General features: G+C 57.3%; 1 protein-coding gene and 1 non-coding gene across 2 annotated transcripts; both read right to left on the reverse strand.

Moving 5' to 3' along the window:
* Positions 1-2,020: 2,020 nt before the first annotated feature.
* Positions 2,021-16,520, reverse strand: TNPO2 (transportin 2). Its single transcript, XM_029585106.1, has 25 exons — positions 16,391-16,520; positions 14,250-14,363; positions 13,533-13,608; positions 13,024-13,173; positions 12,801-12,907; positions 12,261-12,394; positions 12,089-12,170; positions 11,861-11,983; positions 11,638-11,756; positions 11,331-11,391; positions 10,869-11,028; positions 10,567-10,719; positions 9,178-9,403; positions 7,487-7,658; positions 7,178-7,264; positions 6,690-6,797; positions 5,936-6,094; positions 5,765-5,852; positions 5,385-5,483; positions 5,165-5,260; positions 4,933-5,008; positions 4,558-4,657; positions 4,110-4,184; positions 3,862-3,994; positions 2,021-3,746 (listed from the first exon to the last, which is right to left on the reverse strand). The coding sequence occupies exons 2-24, from the start codon at positions 14,346-14,348 to the stop codon at positions 3,887-3,889; spliced, it is 2,658 nt and encodes an 885-aa protein (XP_029440966.1). The 5' UTR covers positions 14,349-14,363; positions 16,391-16,520; the 3' UTR covers positions 2,021-3,746; positions 3,862-3,886.
* LOC115081252 lies at positions 11,159-11,228 on the reverse strand. Its single transcript, XR_003853760.1, has one exon. It is a non-coding gene; the product is annotated as a small nucleolar RNA SNORD41 (small nucleolar RNA).
* Positions 16,521-17,294: the final 774 nt, after the last annotated feature.

Here is a 17,294-nt window from a genome sequence, read left to right on the forward strand (position 1 = left end):
TAATAATAATAGTCTGGTTCTCTTACAGGAGTTGTAGTTTAGTTTTTGGCTACATCTGTTTTAATTATGTCTCTTTATATTCTATCTTTTGGCATTTTTCAAAGCAGATTATATTCAGATACTGTAGGAAAGACTAAAGAGGTTAGGACTTTTCAGCTTGGAGTGAGGGGGGATATGATAGAGGTGTTTAAAGATCATGAGAGGTCTAGAATGGGTAGATGTGAATCGGTTATTTACTCTTTCAGATAATAGAAAGACTAGGGGGCACTCCATGAAGTTAGCATGGGGCACATTTAAAACTAATCGGAGAAAGTTCTTTTTTACTCAACGCACAATAAAGCTCTGGAATTTGTTGCCAGAGGATGTGGTTAGTGCAGTTAGTGTAGCTGGGTTCAAAAAAGGATTGGATAAGTTCTTGGAGAAGTCCATTAACTGCTATTAATCAAGTTTACTTAGGGAATAGCCACTGCTATTAAATGCATCAGTAGCATGGGATCTTCTTAGTGTTCAGGTACTTCTCAGATAGTGGTATCTGAGGTTGGCCAATGCTGGACTTCATGGGCCTTCCCCCTAACCCTATTATGGCAACTTCTGTTCTTTTCGTTGTTAGTGTTGGTTTACTAGGCCATGTTTGCTCCATAAGTGCTGTGTGTTTTGAGTTTCTGGTAGCAGAGAGAATTATGTCACTGTGCCCGAGATGATACCACAATTTGATGATTCTTTTTTGCATGGTGAGTAATAAGAGAAAGTACCTTGACGATCTTTTTCAGAAAGGTAGTATATAAAGTAAAACAAATAGAAATAAAAAATTCTGTTCCACACTTTCACAAAAAAACATTGTGCCCAGCGATAGCAAGTGTCCATAAAGGGGAGGTTCTGGCATCTTTGGACCTAACAGAGGCCTATCTACATATTCACAATACTGCAGCGGGCATCGGACCTGGTGCTTCTCGGAAAGACCAGATTAATCCAATTTTACGTTCTTTACCCTGGCTTGGTGTTTGCTACCACCACATTTGTAAGGCCTTTCGCCCTTTGTTTTTTTGTTTTATAGTATCAATTTTATGTTTTGTACAGTAACAGTTGTAAACTGTTTTGAGCAACATATGCTATAAAGGCAATATTGGAGAAATTACTGACCTGATAATTTCATTTTCCTTAGTGTAGAGAGGGAACTGCTGGAGACAGAGAAATACTGAGGGAGTGCAGGTGCCACACTGGGTTATGTACAGTGTCAGTGAGACTCTCTCTGTCTCCATCTGCTGGCAGGGAGGTCTAACCCAGGAGTCTGGACTGATCTGGGTACATACAGGGAACTGCTGGAGACAGAGAAATACTGAGGGAGTGCAGGTGGCACACTGGGTTATGTACAGTGTCAGTGAGACTCTCTCTGTCTCCATCTGCTGGCAGGGAGGTCTAACCCAGGAGTCTGGACTGATCTGGGTACATACAGGGAACTGCTGGAGATAGAGAAATACTGAGGGAGTGCAGGTGCCACACTGGGTTATGTACAGTGTCAGTGAGACTCTCTCTGTCTCCATCTGCTGGCAGGGAGGTCTAACCCAGGAGTCTGGACTGATCTGGGTACATACAGGGAACTGCTGGAGATAGAGAAATACTGAGGGACTGCAGGTGCCACACTGGGTTAGGTAGCAGTGGCTGAAAGGTTTTTATTCTCTGCCTCCAGCTGCTGGTAGGGATGCATAAGCCACCGGTCTGGACCGAGCCGGGGTATTCCAGGAACAACAATTAGCAGGTAAGAACCAAAAAATTTCCTCTCTCCTTACCCTGTACCAGAACCTTCCGGCAGAGGGGAGAATGCTGGTGAAAACACAAATCCTAAATCCATCCCTGGTGAGGAAGTCGGCAACCAAGCCCACACAGGTTAAGCATTTTCAAGGGGGAAAGCTGACTTAGTACTTTTCCTCCGCAGCCCTCCCCGCAACAGATAGTTAAAAAGACCAGGGACCAGCAGGGAGCTGGCACCAAGAAAGGAAGACGACACACCCGGAAGAAGTACATTGGCTTTCATTTATTTTTTTTAATTTTTTTTTTTTTTTTTTAAATCAAAAGGGGAAAAAAAAAAAAAAGGTTACAGAGGAGAAGTTCTCTCCCATCGGTGCAAGCAGCTGTTCCAACACAAGTACAGAGCAGTCTGACACTACAGCACGTTTACACTTATACAAATCCAGGAGCAGGCCGGAGGGGCAAGCCCAATGGAGCACTTGTACAAAAAAAACACCCCGCCGCGGCACGTCCAGGAACTCGCGCTTCCTTTCTCCCCCCTAAGTCACCGCGCCCAGAGCCCAGCTCCCGCGAGCCTGCCCCCGAAACGAAAACCCTAGCCCAGCTTGGTGGAAAGGGAGGAGGGGGGAGGGGGGAAAAAAAAAAAACCAAAACACAAAAAACACAACACAGGCTCAGACGACAAAAGGGGGCGATTATAAACGTCCCAGAGACCGGCTCACGTACTTACAAAAAAAATAATAAAATAAAATAATAAATTAAATTAAAAAAAAAAAAATTATCCTAAAGAGGAGGAATGCATAACATTAAATAATCAACTTCTCCCTTCCCTTCCCCTCCCATCTCACCATTTCCTTTTTTAAAAAAAACTGCAGTCGCATCTGGGGCATTTCAGCGAAAAAAACGGGGCTAAAAGCAGCCACTCCTGTTCCTTCCCCCTCCCCCCCCTAAATTTAAAACCAAACCAGCTCCAATCAGGCAGGATGGGGGGGGGGGGGGGGGCGAGGGACACAGCTGCCCCGGGACTGGACAGACAGCGGCCCCCCCCTCCCCTCGCGGTGTTCTGCCCACGCCCCCCGCCACTATGTCCGTACGGCTGGCGCCGAGCTGACGGCAGAAGACGCCCAAGCGCTCTGGGGTGCGGCCGCTGAGAAAGGTTCCCACAGCCCCATCCCCAACAGGGGGGGGGTGCGCGCGCCTTCCCGTTCCACCCTCGGCTGCCGCTTCACTGCACCCCCCCCGATGACAGGACCACCTCCAGCTCTCCCTCGCCTGCTGAGGCGCGGGGGTAACACAGATTGCAAAACTTCCACTTCCTCCCCCTCTACTTTTAAACCTCATTCACAACGAGCAGAAGATAAAAAAAAAATGCAAGAAAAACGAAAATCACCAGGGTTTATCGAAGGAGGCCCAACAGCTACCACCTGTGGGACAAATAAATCACTGCACCGACTGATTTCACTTCCAAGACGGGGTCTGGGGTTCTCACAGAAGGTGGAAAAAAAAATAACCCCCTCCCCACAAAACCACCCTCGCTCCTCCCCCCCCCCCCCCCTCAGCACAGCGAGCGACGGTCAGGGGCGCCCCCTCCCCCAGGCAGGAAAGCCTCCGGAAACAAGAGACGGCGCGACGCGGCAGCCGCGGAGTGCGCGCGGGACACCTCCCCTCCCCCCCCCCCCTCGCCTTCCATCCTCAGACGTCACCGGATACGGCAGAGACCTCACCTCCCTCCCCTCGGCCGTGCACACACACAGAGTCGCCCCCCCCCCCCCTGAATCTCATCCTGCAACTCGCCGCTAAAGAACCTTCCTCCCTCTCCCTACTTTATAAAGGCTGGGCGGCAGCTTCAGAGGAGGGGAAACCTCTCGCTTTCTCTCTTCTTCAAATCGCCGTAGGCTCCTCCACAACTCCCTCCCGCCCCCTCCCTCCCCCCCTTCCCCCCCCCCAAACAGGGCAGCTGAATATATGGACATGGACGAGATCCCAGCAAAGTCAGGAACCTGGTGAGAGAGAGAGGAGGGACAGTCAGACGGTTTGTATAGGAGGAGGTGATTTAAAAAAAACAAAACACGCTAGCGCAGCACCGAGCAAGCCAGCATCGCCCCGACCTCTCACCCAGCGGTCGGATCCATCCCGCGCTTTAGACTCTGTAGAAGGCCGCCAGCCTCTCCTTCAGCAGAGGGGGGAACTGCTCGGAGAACTGCTGCCAGTTATCCTCGCCAACCTGGTCCTTAAATCCGTGCAGAATCTGGGAGAGAAAGAGAGAGGGTGCGGGTGAAATGCGCCCGGGCTCCGCTCGGGGGTCCGTCCGTCCCCCCCGGCGTGGCCGCCCCTGCTCCCTCGAGGCCCCCCAGCGCTCTCACCTTGTAGAACATCTCTCTCAGGTCATCCTTGGGGCTCAGCCAGGAGGCCACGGCATCACAGAAGAAAATAAAATCCTGAAGGAGGAGGAGAGCTTAAGTAAAGGGCAGAGCAAATCGTCAAGAGCCATTTGCACAGCCGAAAAACAGCGAGTAAAAAGGTTCTCACGCCGACCACAGCGCGCCCCCTGCTTTAACCCGCAGCCAAAAAAAAAAAAAAGAGAGGAGCGGCGGGTTAGAGGCCAGGAAAGTGCTGAAGCACAAGGGGACCATGTAGCACTGCCCCTCTGAATTTTAGCAAAGAAAAAAACAAAAACAAACCAACTTACAAGGCCTGTGGAGCAGAGCCAGCCCCGTGGAGCTCACATACTGCCGACTCCCCACCAGCAGCTGGGGGGGGGGGGACGGGGGGACACACGGGACGACAGGCTCTGCCGCGGGTACCACTTACCTGCACCACACCCCCAGGATTGACCCCGATCATCACACAGATGCCCCTGAAGGCAGAGTCCTTCTCCTCGTTGTCACGGATGTTCCTCAGGGATGTGCACCTGAAAAGAGAGAGTCAGACGTGCGAGGCAGTGCAGGCGAAGAGACTCCCCCCCCCCCCCCATCCTCTGCCGACCGCGGCATGGGGAGGGGGAGGGGAGTGGATACCACCACGCTGCAGACTGGGCACAGGGCGAAGCAGGAGAGAGAGAGAGCGAGCGCGACCCTGTCCAGATTCTACGTAAAACCGTGAGCTGCGAGGATGGGGGTCATTTTATATTCTGGCCCCCGAGCGCTCCCCCCCCGTGTCATGTGCTGGGGTCCGGGTGGCACTTACCATGGTCGAATGAACTGCTGGAGCATCGGTGCCACCTCCTGAGGGCAGACGAACCCCAGACGCCCAATGGTAATGGCTGCAGGACCAAAAGGGAAAAAGCAAGGTTTAGATCCCCCTGCACCGTGTGTTGCACCTGGGAGGTGGGGGAGGGGGACGCCGCGCAGGCCTCGCCCCTCCCGTTAACGCCACCTCGCGGTGCCTGGGGGGGGGGGGAGGGGGCAGGCGCTCTCACCTGTGTTCTCCAGCAGCGTTTTGGGGGTGTTGGGGCGGTTGATGATCTCCACCAGGTTGCCGAGCACCACCGGCACGTAGGGCTGCATCTCCGCCCCTGCAGGGAGAGGAGAGAGACAGCGCGGGCGGTCAGAGGAGGAGGAGGAAGGCCCCCGGCTCCCACGCCACCCTCAGCGGGGGCAGCGCCAGGCCGCGCGCCCCTCGCTCGGGGAGGAACTCACCCATCTGCATGCAGATCTCACCGATGGCCCAGGTGGCGTTGTTGCAGACGGAGATGAACTCCGGGTTCAGGTTGGTGCCCAGGATCGGCATGAACTCGGCTGGAGAGGAGAAAAGGGGAAGAAGCGCGTGAGAGAGGCGTTCGCTGCCGGGGGGGGGGGGGGGGGGGGAGGGGGTCCCGGACGCGCCCAGTAAAGAGAGACGGTTCCTACTGGGGATGGGAGGCGAGGACTTTTTCCAGGGACCGGATAAGCTAAGATCTCGGTGAATTTGAGAGATGGGGGAGGTGCACAGCGTCCCTCGCCCTTCCAGTCCGTCTTCGTCAGGACACGCAGAGAGGGCACGCGCACCCGTCAGCCCGAGCTCCTCGGCGGGCACTCACCGATGCAGGGCCTGACGTGCAGGAAGCAGGCTTTAGTCAGGTCTCCCAGCAGCGCAAACGAGCTCTGGCGAACCTCCGGCATGGTGTCCTGAAAGCAGGAGAGGAAGGAGCACAGAGTGAAGCCTGGGCAAGGGGAATCAGCAGGCGCCGGCCCCTCCCCACACAACCCACCTGCATGCACTGGAAGAGCAGGGTCATGATGGTGCTGCGGGCCACCAGCTGCTCCACGTGGCCGCCCAGCCCCTCCGCCAGCCCGCTCAGCAGATCCAGAGCCACGATCATGAAGTCCTTGTCGGGGGCCTCGCACTGCTCCGGGTGCTGGGTGTACATCTGCAGAACAAACGTGCAGGGGAGATGCGCACACGGACAGGCGAGAGCCAGCGAGCGTGCTACTGGAAACCCCTCCCTCCCCCCCCGCAGTCAGACACGTACCATGGCTTGTGCCAGCGTCTTCTGCACGAGCGTCACGCAGCGCTGGGGGGCGCGCGCTACGGGAAACCCCTCCCCCCCCGCAGTCAGACACGTACCATGGCTTGTGCGAGCGTCTTCCGCACGAGCGTCACGCAGCGCTGGGGCGCGTGCTACGGGAAACCCCTCCCTCCCCCCCCCGCAGTCAGACACGTACCATGGCTTGTGCGAGCGTCTTCTGCACGAGCGTCACGCAGCGCTGGGGCGCGTGCTACGGGAAACCCCTCCCTCCCCCCCCCGCAGTCAGACACGTACCATGGCTTGTGCGAGCGTCTTCTGCACGAGCGTCACGCAGCGCTGGGGGGCGCGCTACGGGAAACCCCTCCCCTCTCCCCCCCCCCCCCCCCGCAGTCAGACACGTACCATGGCTAGTGCGAGCGTCTTCCGCACGAGCGTCACGCAGCGCTGGGGCGCGTGCTACGGGAAACCTCCTCCCCCCCCGCAGTCAGACACGTACCATGGCTTGTTGGAGCGTCTTCTGCACGAGCGTCACGCAGCGCTGGTACACGGGCTCACAGTAGGGCAGGAATCCGCTCTGCAGGGCCGTGGCCACCGAAGACAAGCACTGAGGGGGGTGGGGGAGAGAGAGGACAATCCCTAACGTAACAGCAAGGCGGACATTCCCGTTCACCCTCGCCACCCCTCCCCCCCAGCAGTACAGATAACCAGGGTACCACAACCCCCCCCCCTCCCCGATCCACACTCGTAACACCCAACCACCCTGGCAATGCCGAGAGCAAGAGGCCACCCCGGGGCTCTCTGGATCAGACAGTATGAATAGCGAGCATCACGGAGAGAGTCTCAAACATCAGGTTACTCGTCACTTCCAGAGAGACCCTGGCCCCAGCTGGGAAGATCAACATCTACAGAGCAAGGCCTCGCTCACACAGAGAGTGAGACACACGCACAGGGCCTCCCCCATCAGCGGGGAGGGTACAAGCTCACCTCCAGCAGCGGGAAGAGGTCCTTGTCCTCATCCTTCAGGCCGTTCCACTTCTGGATGAGGGGTGGCATCAGCTTCTGGATGTATTCCTGCAGCCATGGGAGAGAAACACGGCCTTCAGCGGGGAGATCACCAGCGCCCCCCACCCCACGCAGAGCCTGCCACTCAAGCACCCCAAGCTTAGGAAAATAAAATGGCTCCCCATCTTTAATCTGGTGCACGGGGGGGGGGGGGGGCAGACGTCCGAGGGGCCCAGCCTGCATCCCAGCCCCTCCCCCCCCCCCCCCAGCCCCTCCCCACAAGGCACTCACGGGCTGGTTTAAGTGGTGACCCACGGAGTCGGCCAGGGTCCCGATGGCATCGTAGAGGATGAGAAGGTTCTTGTGCTGGTATTTCCCGAAGGCAAAGACCAAGGTGTCCAGGATGAAGCCCAGGTAAGGGACCAGCTCCGTGCAGGCCTCCTCCTCCAGCGTCGCAAAAGCACTGCGGGGGGGGGGGGGGGGGGGGGAACGGATATAATCACAGGTGAGGTGGAGGGAGGCGGTGCCAGCACCGTGAACGCACGCACGGGGAGGGCCTCCCTAACCCCAGGCTGCGGGCCCACCACCCTCTCTCGGGTAAGTTGCCGTCATCCCACGTTTCACGAGCAGACTCCCGAAAAGCAGAGCGAGAACTGGGAAAAGTCCTGCGCATGCAACGCAGCGAAGCCGTGACTGGCACTCCCCCCCCCTTCCTCTCCACGCAACCAATGGGGCCACCCCCCTCCACCAAGATTACCGCTCAGAGACTTCCAACGCAAGGCCGCACCCCCCCTTCCCCATACACCTCGGAGGGTAGGAGCAGAGCCTCTCCGGGCGGGAGGGCCTTACCTGCAGGCCACACCCCCCTCCCCCCCACCTCGGAGGGTAGGAGCAGAGCCTCTCCGGGCGGGAGGGTCTTACCTGCAGGCCACAGCCCCCTCCCACCCACCTCGGAGGGTAGGAGCAGAGCCTCTCCGGGCAGGAGGGCCTTACCTGCAGGCCGCACCCCTTCTCCCCCCCTCACACCTCGGAGGGTAGGAGCAGAGCCTCTCCGGGCGGGAGGGCCTTACCTGCAGGCCACACCCCCCTCCCCCCACACACCTCGGAGGGCCTTACCTGCAGGCCACAGCCCCCTCCCACCCACCTCGGAGGGTAGGAGCAGAGCCTCTCCGGGCAGGAGGGCCTTACCTGCAGGCCGCACCCCTTCTCCCCCCCTCACACCTCGGAGGGTAGGAGCAGAGCCTCTCCGGGCGGGAGGGCCTTACCTGCAGGCCACACCCCCCTCCCCCCTCACACCTCGGAGGGCCTTACCTGCAGGCCACAGCCCCCTCCCACCCACCTCGGAGGGTAGGAGCAGAGCCTCTCCGGGCAGGAGGGCCTTACCTGCAGGCCGCACCCCTTCTCCCCCCCCTCACACCTCGGAGGGTAGGAGCAGAGCCTCTCCGGGCGGGAGGGCCTTACCTGCAGGCCACACCCCCCTCCCCCCACACACCTCGGAGGGCCTTACCTGCAGGCCGCACCCCCCTCCCCCCACACACCTCGGAGGGTCTTTACCTGCAGGCCGCACCCCCCTCCCCCCACACACCTCGGAGGGTCTTACCTGCAGGCCACAGCCCCCTCCCACCCACCTCGGAGGGTAGGAGCAGAGCCTCTCCGGGCAGGAGGGCCTTACCTGCAGGCCGCACCCCTTCTCCCCCCCTCACACCTCGGAGGGTAGGAGCAGAGCCTCTCCGGGCGGGAGGGCCTTACCTGCAGGCCACACCCCCCTCCCCCCACACACCTCGGAGGGCCTTACCTGCAGGCCACACCCCCCTCCCCCCACACACCTCGGAGGGTCTTTACCTGCAGGCCGCACCCCCCTCCCCCCACACACCTCGGAGGGCCTTACCTGCAGGCCGCAACCCCCTCCCCCCACACACCTCGGAGGGTCTTTACCTGCAGGCCGCACCCCCCTCCCCCCACACACCTCGGAGGGTCTTTACCTGCAGGCCGCCTCCTGCACCCGCTTGTTGCTGTCCAGGATGCGCTTCAGCAGCTCCGTCATCAGTGGCTTCAGGTACAGGTCGGGGGGCTGGCTCACCACCCAGTGTGCGTAGCGGCTGAGGGTCCAGCAGGCGATGGAGCGCACCAGCGCCTTCTTGTCCGCCAGGCACTGGATTAGGTGCGGGATCAGCTCCGGGAGGTAGGGCACCATTCCCTGCATGCAGCCTGGGGAGAGGGGGGGAGAGGGGTAAGTGTAGGTAGATTAGGAGCCCTCAGGGACTGCCTGGCTGCCCCAGTCCCATTAAGCAGGGTGCGCGCAGGGGCGGATGCCGCAGTGGCCGCCTCACCCTGCCTCGTTACAGAGCCGCCCCTGCCTCCGGCCACACTAAGGGTCTAAGCCAGCAAAAAAAAAAAAAAAAAAAACACACTTAAGTTGTCTCTGTGAAACGCTTTTCGCAATTGGTGCAGAGGTTCAGGTTCCAGGAGCGCAGGCTGCAAGGCAGCTCAGAAAGAAAAAAAAAAATCTTCAAAAAAGCCCTTCAAACTTACAATAGAATGGAACAGAGAGCTGCCAGCAGAAAGAGAGAAAAAAAATCAGCCAAATTAAAAAAAAAAGGGACCAACTAAAAGTAAAAACAGCCGCCCTGAGCCGGTGGCTGCCTCAGCAGCCTCGTAAAGGGGCGGGATCTGGACCACCAGATTTACAGCCCACGGAAGACAGGAGCGAGCGTACAAACCCCCAGCTCATCCACCTTGACCAGACAGGGAAGGACCTACCAGGTCCCAAAAAACCCCTGGGAGGAAGGCTCATAAATCCAAAAAACAAACAGGCTGCTGACTGCAGAACTGCAGGAGGCACCTAGGGTTAGGTACAGTGTCAGTGAGACTCTCTCTGTCTCCATCTGCTGGCAGGGAGGTAAAACCCAGGAGTCTGGACTGATCTGGGTACATACAGGGCACTGCTGGAGACAGAGAAATACTGAGGGACTGCAGGAGACACACTGGGTTATGTACAGTGTCAGTGAGACACTCTCTGTCTCCATCTGCTGGCAGGGAGGTAAAACCCAGGAGTCTGGACTGATCTGGGTACATACAGGGAACTGCTGGAGACAGAGAAATACTGAGGGAGTGCAGGAGGCACACTGGGTTATGTACAGTGTCTGTGAGACTCTCTCTGTCTCCATCTGCTGGCAGGGAGGTAAAACCCAGGAGTCTGGACTGATCTGGGTACATACAGGGAACGTCAATGATCATGCGACTGGAGCCACGACACCTTCCTGCCCACCTCAGGGCATTTTACATTGATCAATAGATGGCAGGCAATCCAACGCTGGAAATTACCCCAAGCTTCAAGCCAGCACCCCCCTCCGCACAGTTAGGTGCCTTACCCTCTGCGATCGCCCCCAGCACTAGGATGCCAGACTCCTTGATGACCCACTCCGGGTGAAAGAGAAGCTCTTTCAGCGGGGGCAGCAGGTGAGGCAGCAGCTCGTCGCGGAACACGTTGGCGAGGACGTCCAGAGCGGCCGCCGAGCACTTCCCTGGGGTGGCAGAGAGAGGAGAGCCGTGTCAGAGGAGCAGCCCGGACAGGACGGCGGCGGCAAGAGTGGCCAACGCCGCGGGACAGGAGAGCCCCTGCCTCCCTCTCTCGGGGATTAATCCCCCCCCCCCCCCCCCAACCCCGACCTACTCAGATTCCAGTCCGAGAGCGCGTCGTCTTCATCCTCCACGTCCTCGCTGTCCTCGGCCCGCTCCTCCTCGTGCTGCAACGTGACCGTGCGCGACTTGTGGAAGCGAGGTTTGATGTCCTGCTCGCTGTCTGGGACGGTCTCGTCCTCCTCTACGTCCCCCTAAAGTCCAGCGGGGATCAAGACAAAAAACGTGTTAAGACCGGGCCTGCTCCGCCCCTGCAGCAGCTGGACCCGACCCGGACACAGGTGTCCCCCCCGTCCCCCCCCCAACTCAGCTCCCGGGACCAGGCTGGATCAGACAGTATGAATACAAGAAGCCATCACGGCGGTCAGGTCAAGAGCGTCTGCATCATTTCCAGCGAGCTGAGCTGCCGGACACTCACCGGCCCCAGACAGGGATTCAGAGGCCGTGCAGAGAGAGAGAGAGAGAGAGAGAGAGCGAGAGAGAGAGAGAGAATTACCTTCAGAAGAATAATATCAATCTCGGAGTACTTCATGCCCTTCACTAAGATGGGGATCAACCTGTCAAAGAGGCAAAAACAAGGCATTTTGTTCCACCGAGGAGCTGGAGTGAGACAGAGACACAAAAGGACATTAAGTGCTATGCCGGGACAGATTAAAGGTCCACTCAGCACAGCATCCGCTGCGCCGGTGGCCAATCCAGGTCTCAAGTACTTGGCAGATGTACAGGGAAGTTGGTTCTTACCTGCTAATTGTGAGAGAGAGAGAGACAGAGAGAGACAGAGAGAGACAGACAGAGAGACTCACTGTAGCAGGTGTCCCGACAGCACCTCTTTGCAGATGGGCTGCTCAGCCAGGGTTAACCAGAACTCGCAGGCTTCCAGCGAGACGTTCTCATCACTGTCCTGAGTTCTCTGGAGCATGTACTGGAGGGGGAGAGAGAGCGGGGGAAGTGAGAGAGAGAGAGAGACTGCAGCAGCAACCCCCCCCAGGACCCTTGCGCTCACGGCGGGTCAGGACCGGCAGATACCTGTACGATGCTGTGCATGTGAGGCAGCAGGCGATCGATCCGGACCTCCAGCAGCATCACCAGAGCCCGGCAAACGTTCTTCCGCACCTCCGGGTCTTCGTCCACCGCCAGCGCAAACAGATGCTGTGCGCAAAAAGAAGGAAAAAGCAAGTGGGTGGGGGCGGTCACTAAACGCGGGAGCCCCGACCTACCCGGCAGCAGAGAGTTACACCCAGCCTGCACGCTCACCTCGATGAAAGTGTCGATGTTATCCATCAGCGCCTGAGCCCTGTCCATGATAAACTGGTTCACACAGGCGATGGCGTGAGACCTGGCAGAGAGAGAGACACACGTGTGAGGGAGTCAGAAAAAAAAAAAAACAAATCCACGAGCAGGGCAGAAGCCACCAGCTGCCACCTACCTGATCTTGGGACTGCAGTGCTTGAAGAACTGCAGAAACTTGGGGATCATGACGTTCAGAGGCCGGTTCAGTGCATCACTGTCCAGGAGCTCGGAGGAGTCCTCGCATATCTTCTGCAAAGCCCCAAAGGCTCCCTGAACGCAGGAGAAAGGGCAGGCAATGAGCCACCAGATATCCACCACGGATGTGCATTCGTTTCATTCGTTTCATACGGTTCCCATTGCATGTCAATTAGATGTGCATTCGTTTCATGCGTTTCCCCATTACAAGTCAATTAGATGTGCATTCGTTTCATGCGTTTCCCCATTACATGCTTGTATAGGAAACGAATGCACATCCCTAATTATCCACAGCACCAGAGTCATTCCAGCGGGCAGCCCAGGCCAGACAGGGGGACTGCACCTGGATTCCAGTCACACACACACACGCTGCTTGGGAGGATGGGTCCCTGAGCTCCCTGTACAGACACAACTGTCCTCAAGCCCGGGACCAGGCACTAGGAGTGTTGAGCGCTGCAGGCGCGTCGTCCCAGTCACGCACCTCACAGGTGTTATAGTCCTCGGAGTTTAGCAAGTTGCAGAGCTGCGGCAGGAGTTCTGGCCAGGTCTGAAGCTCCCCCTTCGAGGCAATGGTTGTGATTAGGATGCCTGCCAGTTAAAAGAGACAGGGGAGGGAAGAAGGGCTGCTAAGTCAGTCTAAACGTCCCGTTTCCCTCACCAGCGCCACGGAGCGTCTGACCTCGGTGCCGGGTAGCCGCACTCACCGATGGTGGCTCTGATGAGAGACGAGGCGTCCCCGATGTTATTCAGGCACTCCTGCTTAATGAAGTCCGCCACAGGCTGAGGGAGGGTCTGATAGTGCGCCTTCACATTGTTCTTCAGGATGAGGCCACTCAAGGAGCGCGTTGCCTCGTCTGCAGGGTGGGGGGGGGAAGGAGAACGGTGCCCGGTCTGTTAGTAGCCAGTCACCTCTTACTCACCGACTGCCCCTGCTCCCTCTCACCCACCACCAAAAGCCAAGCCCAGGAATAAAAAAGAGCAGAGTTACAATAAAAACATAACAAAAACAAACAAACAAAAAAAAAAACCCCATAACAAAAACAAAACAAAAAACAAACATAACAAAAAAAACCTTTTTGTAACAGACAATCTTCGTCAAGCTGGCATCATGTTAATGAATTTAATTCCATTCCCTACCACTGCCCATTAAGCCCAAGCTACTCTCCTCCTCGTCTCTTGGACAGGGCTGGAAGGAGGAAGCCAGCCGACTCACCTTCAGTCTTCAGCCGTGTCAACACGAATATCAAGTAGTTATTGAAGTCGGGAAACTGGTTCAGTTGTTTCAATTTCTGCCCGGCCCTGGTTAAGGGAAAGCGAGGCGATTCTGTTTCAGAGAGGGGGGGGAGAGAGAGAGAGAGGACCCAGGAAAGGCTCCGCGAGACCCAGCCAGGAACCCGCAGGGCTACGGTACAGGTTGTCAGCGAGAGCAACCTCTTACCTGGTTACAAACACTTACCTGGGCTCAGCACTTACCAGCTGAGTAGAGAGACTGTCTCCGGCTGGGGGGGGGCGGGGACACCTTTAGGTATCAGCTCAGGAGAGCGGGGCTCGATCTTACTCCGATTTAAAGGTAAAAATTTCCTCTTCTAGAATACCGCGTTCCCGATGGGTGGGAGACAATGCACATCTGCTAGGAGACTGAGAGATACTGAAGGACTGAGGTCACTGCGGGGGGTGCATCTAGGGTGACGTCAGCTCTGAAACCCGACTCAGTCTCCCATCTGCTAGCAGAGGAGCACATAACAACCCACTGGGGTCCTGAGTCCGTCTGGCTACGGGCTAGGAAAGTTAGATTGCCAGGCGTGTTAGTCTTATCCTGCTTACGCCGAACCAAGAGGACAGAATTCGGTTTCCGTGGGCATCTGTTTTACGTAAAGGAGGTCTCGGGCAACTGGTTAAACACCGAGATCTCGTGCTCTTGCAAGGATACATCCTGGACAACGCGCTGCGTGGCTGTGCTGGGGGACTGCGACTCCTTCAGTAGCTGCAGCACCTGCTGGAGGCCCTGCTCGTCCGGCTGCCACTCCATGGTGTAAGGCTGAGACTGCATAGTAATGACGACAAAAAAAAAAAGATGGACATACGCACACACACGGACAGACAGACAGACACACCAAAGCAGTCCAGCATGAGAACCCGAGCAGTGGCGTGGATCCGTCAGGCCCAGGACCCGCTGCGTCCGGCGTTTAGTCTCCGAGTCTGGGTCACTTGGCCAGAAGTAAAAAAAAAGTCCACAGCCTCCACATCTGCCCGGCTAATAACACTTTATGAATTTTTTTTCCTCCAGAAGCTTGTTCTGAGCCCTTCTACAGCCTGCTGCGCTAGCTGCCTTGACCATGTCCTCTTGACAACAGATTTCACAGATTGAGTACAATAGCAATATATTTTGCGTTTTATTCTCCATTCATTTTCAAATCATTCCTAACTTTCGATTTGATTTTTTTTTTTTTTATGCCGCATGCTGAGCTGAGGATTTCAAATCACTGTCCACGAGGACTCCAAGTTCATTTTCCTGGAGACCTCCAGGTATCTGTCATTGATATTATTTCTCCCGGTCTGCATTACTTTGCACTTTTCCACCTTAAATTTCATCAGCTGATTAGATGCCCAGACTTCTAGTCTCACCTGGTGCTTCTGCAGTTCCGCACAGCAGGTCAGACAGACACCGGAGTTCTGGTCCTCTCAGTATCTCTGCCACTGCCCACACAAACGCGCCTGAATCACCTCCCCTTCCCCCTCAGGGCAAACACCAACAACCAGCTCTCCCCTCCCTCGCAGGGTAATAATCCATCAGCACCCCTCTCCAGCCCTTGCAGGGGAGATGATCTGCCCCATCACGTCCCCCTCTCCAGCCCTTGCAAGGGAGATGACCTGCCCCATCACATCCCCCTCTCTCAGTCCCCAAAGGGGAGATGACCTGCCCCCCACTCTCTCAGTCCCCACAGGGGAGATGACCTGCCCCATCACACTCCCCCCCCCCTCTCTCTCAGTCCCCACAGGGGAGATGACCTGCCCCATCACACCCCCCCCCCCCTCTCTCAGTCCCCACAGGGGAGATGACCTGCCCCATCACACCCCCTCGCTCTCTCTCAGTCCCTACAGGGGTGATGACCTGCCCCATCACACCCCCCCCCCTCTCTCTGTCCCCACAGGGGTGATGACCTGCCCCATCACACATCCCCCCCCCTCTCAGTCCCCACAGGGGAGATGACCTGCCCCATCACACATCCCCCCCCCTCTCAGTCCCCACAGGGGTGATGACCTGCCCCATCACACATCCGCCCCCCCCCCCCCTCTCAGTCCCCACAGGGGTGATGACCTGCCCCATCACACCTTCCCCCCCCCTCTCAGTCCCCACAGGGGTGATGACCTGCCCCATCACACATCCGCCCCCCCCCCCCTCTCAGTCCCCACAGGGGTGATGACCTGCCCCATCACACATCCGCCCCCCCCCCCTCTCAGTCCCCACAGGGGTGATGACTTGCCCCATCACACATCCCCCCCTCTCTCTCTCAGTCCCCACAGGGGTGATGACCTGCCCCATCACACCTCCTCTCTCTCTCTCAGTCCCCACAGGGGAGATGACCTGCCCCATCACACATCCCCCCCCCCACTCTCTCTCTCAGTCCCCACAGGGGAGATGACCTGCCCCATCACATCCCCCTCTCTCAGTCCCCGCAGGGAAGATGACCTGCGCCCCCCCCCCTCACTCCTCTGTCCCCCCTTAGCCCCCCTCTCTCAGTCCCCAGAGGGGAGATGATCTACCCTCTCCCTCACCCCCCTCTCAGTCCTCCTTCAGTCCCTAGAGGGGAGATGACCTGCCACCCCTCACTCCCCTCTCTGTCCCCACAGGGGAGATGACCTGCCTTCCCTCAGCCCCATCTCTCAGTCCCCAGAGGGGACACGATCTGTCCCCCCTCACCTCCATCACTCAGTTACCGCGCCGGGAGACATCATGCCAGCGCATGGGCGATGAGCAGGTCGAGGCCCCTCTTATCCCTGTAAGAGCGTCTCTGGAGGCCCGCGGCCTCCCCCCCGCGCGCGAGCGCGCCCCCACCTCCCTGCCCGTACCTGTGGGGGGAGAAGGAGAAGCACCAGGACTAAGCGGCGGGGGAGGCCTCTCTCCACTCCCCTCGCGCGAGCTCCGGCGGAAACCCACAAGCAGCGCCTTATGACCCCACGCGGCTGCCGTCCCTGTTTAAATTTCCCATTGACCAATCAGAGAGCGCCGAGCGCTGCCCACCTGACCGGGGGTTCCGAGGTCGGGCAGGAAGGGCACGTGACAAGGGAGGCTGAGCACATGGGCAGGAGCTAGGACGCCGAGGGAGTGGCCACGGAAAGCTCGAGTCTCGCTGCAAAAAGGTGTGGGTTTCCTGCCGGCTAGAATGACTACGTAGGAGGTAAATTTGTATAAATACCTCATACATAGTGGATATCCTAAAAAAACATAGGTCTTGGTCTGTCAAAAACCTGTCTGGAGACCCCGCCACTAGTGCAATATCCAGCATAATCTGTGAATTATGAACGAGATAGATGTTCATACAGTGGAGGCACTTGCAAATATACCTCTTGCATACTGATCTCAAAAATCCTGAAAACCAGACTGGATAGGTCATAAAACAAGGGCGACCAGCTCTGGACCACAAACAGGCCTGGTTTTCAGGATATCCGCAATGAATATGCATGGCATTTATATACAATTGAGACGATGCATGCAAATATGTCATGCATATTCATTGCGGATATCCTGAAAACGAGACCTGTATGTGGATCTTCAGGACCGGAGTTGGCCATCCCCTTCCCTAGAACGGCTTCCCAAACCTGTCCTAAGGACCCTCACAGCCAGTCAGGTTTTCTGGATATCCGCAATGAATATGCATGAGATAGATTTGCATTATACCGAATCTCCATGATATGCATACTCATTGTGGATATCTTGAAATCTCGACTGGCTTTGAGGTCAGGAGGACAAGTT

The sequence above is a fragment of the Rhinatrema bivittatum genome, chromosome 19, assembly GCF_901001135.1.
Source record: "Rhinatrema bivittatum chromosome 19, aRhiBiv1.1, whole genome shotgun sequence".
NCBI lineage: Eukaryota > Metazoa > Chordata > Amphibia > Gymnophiona > Rhinatrematidae > Rhinatrema > Rhinatrema bivittatum.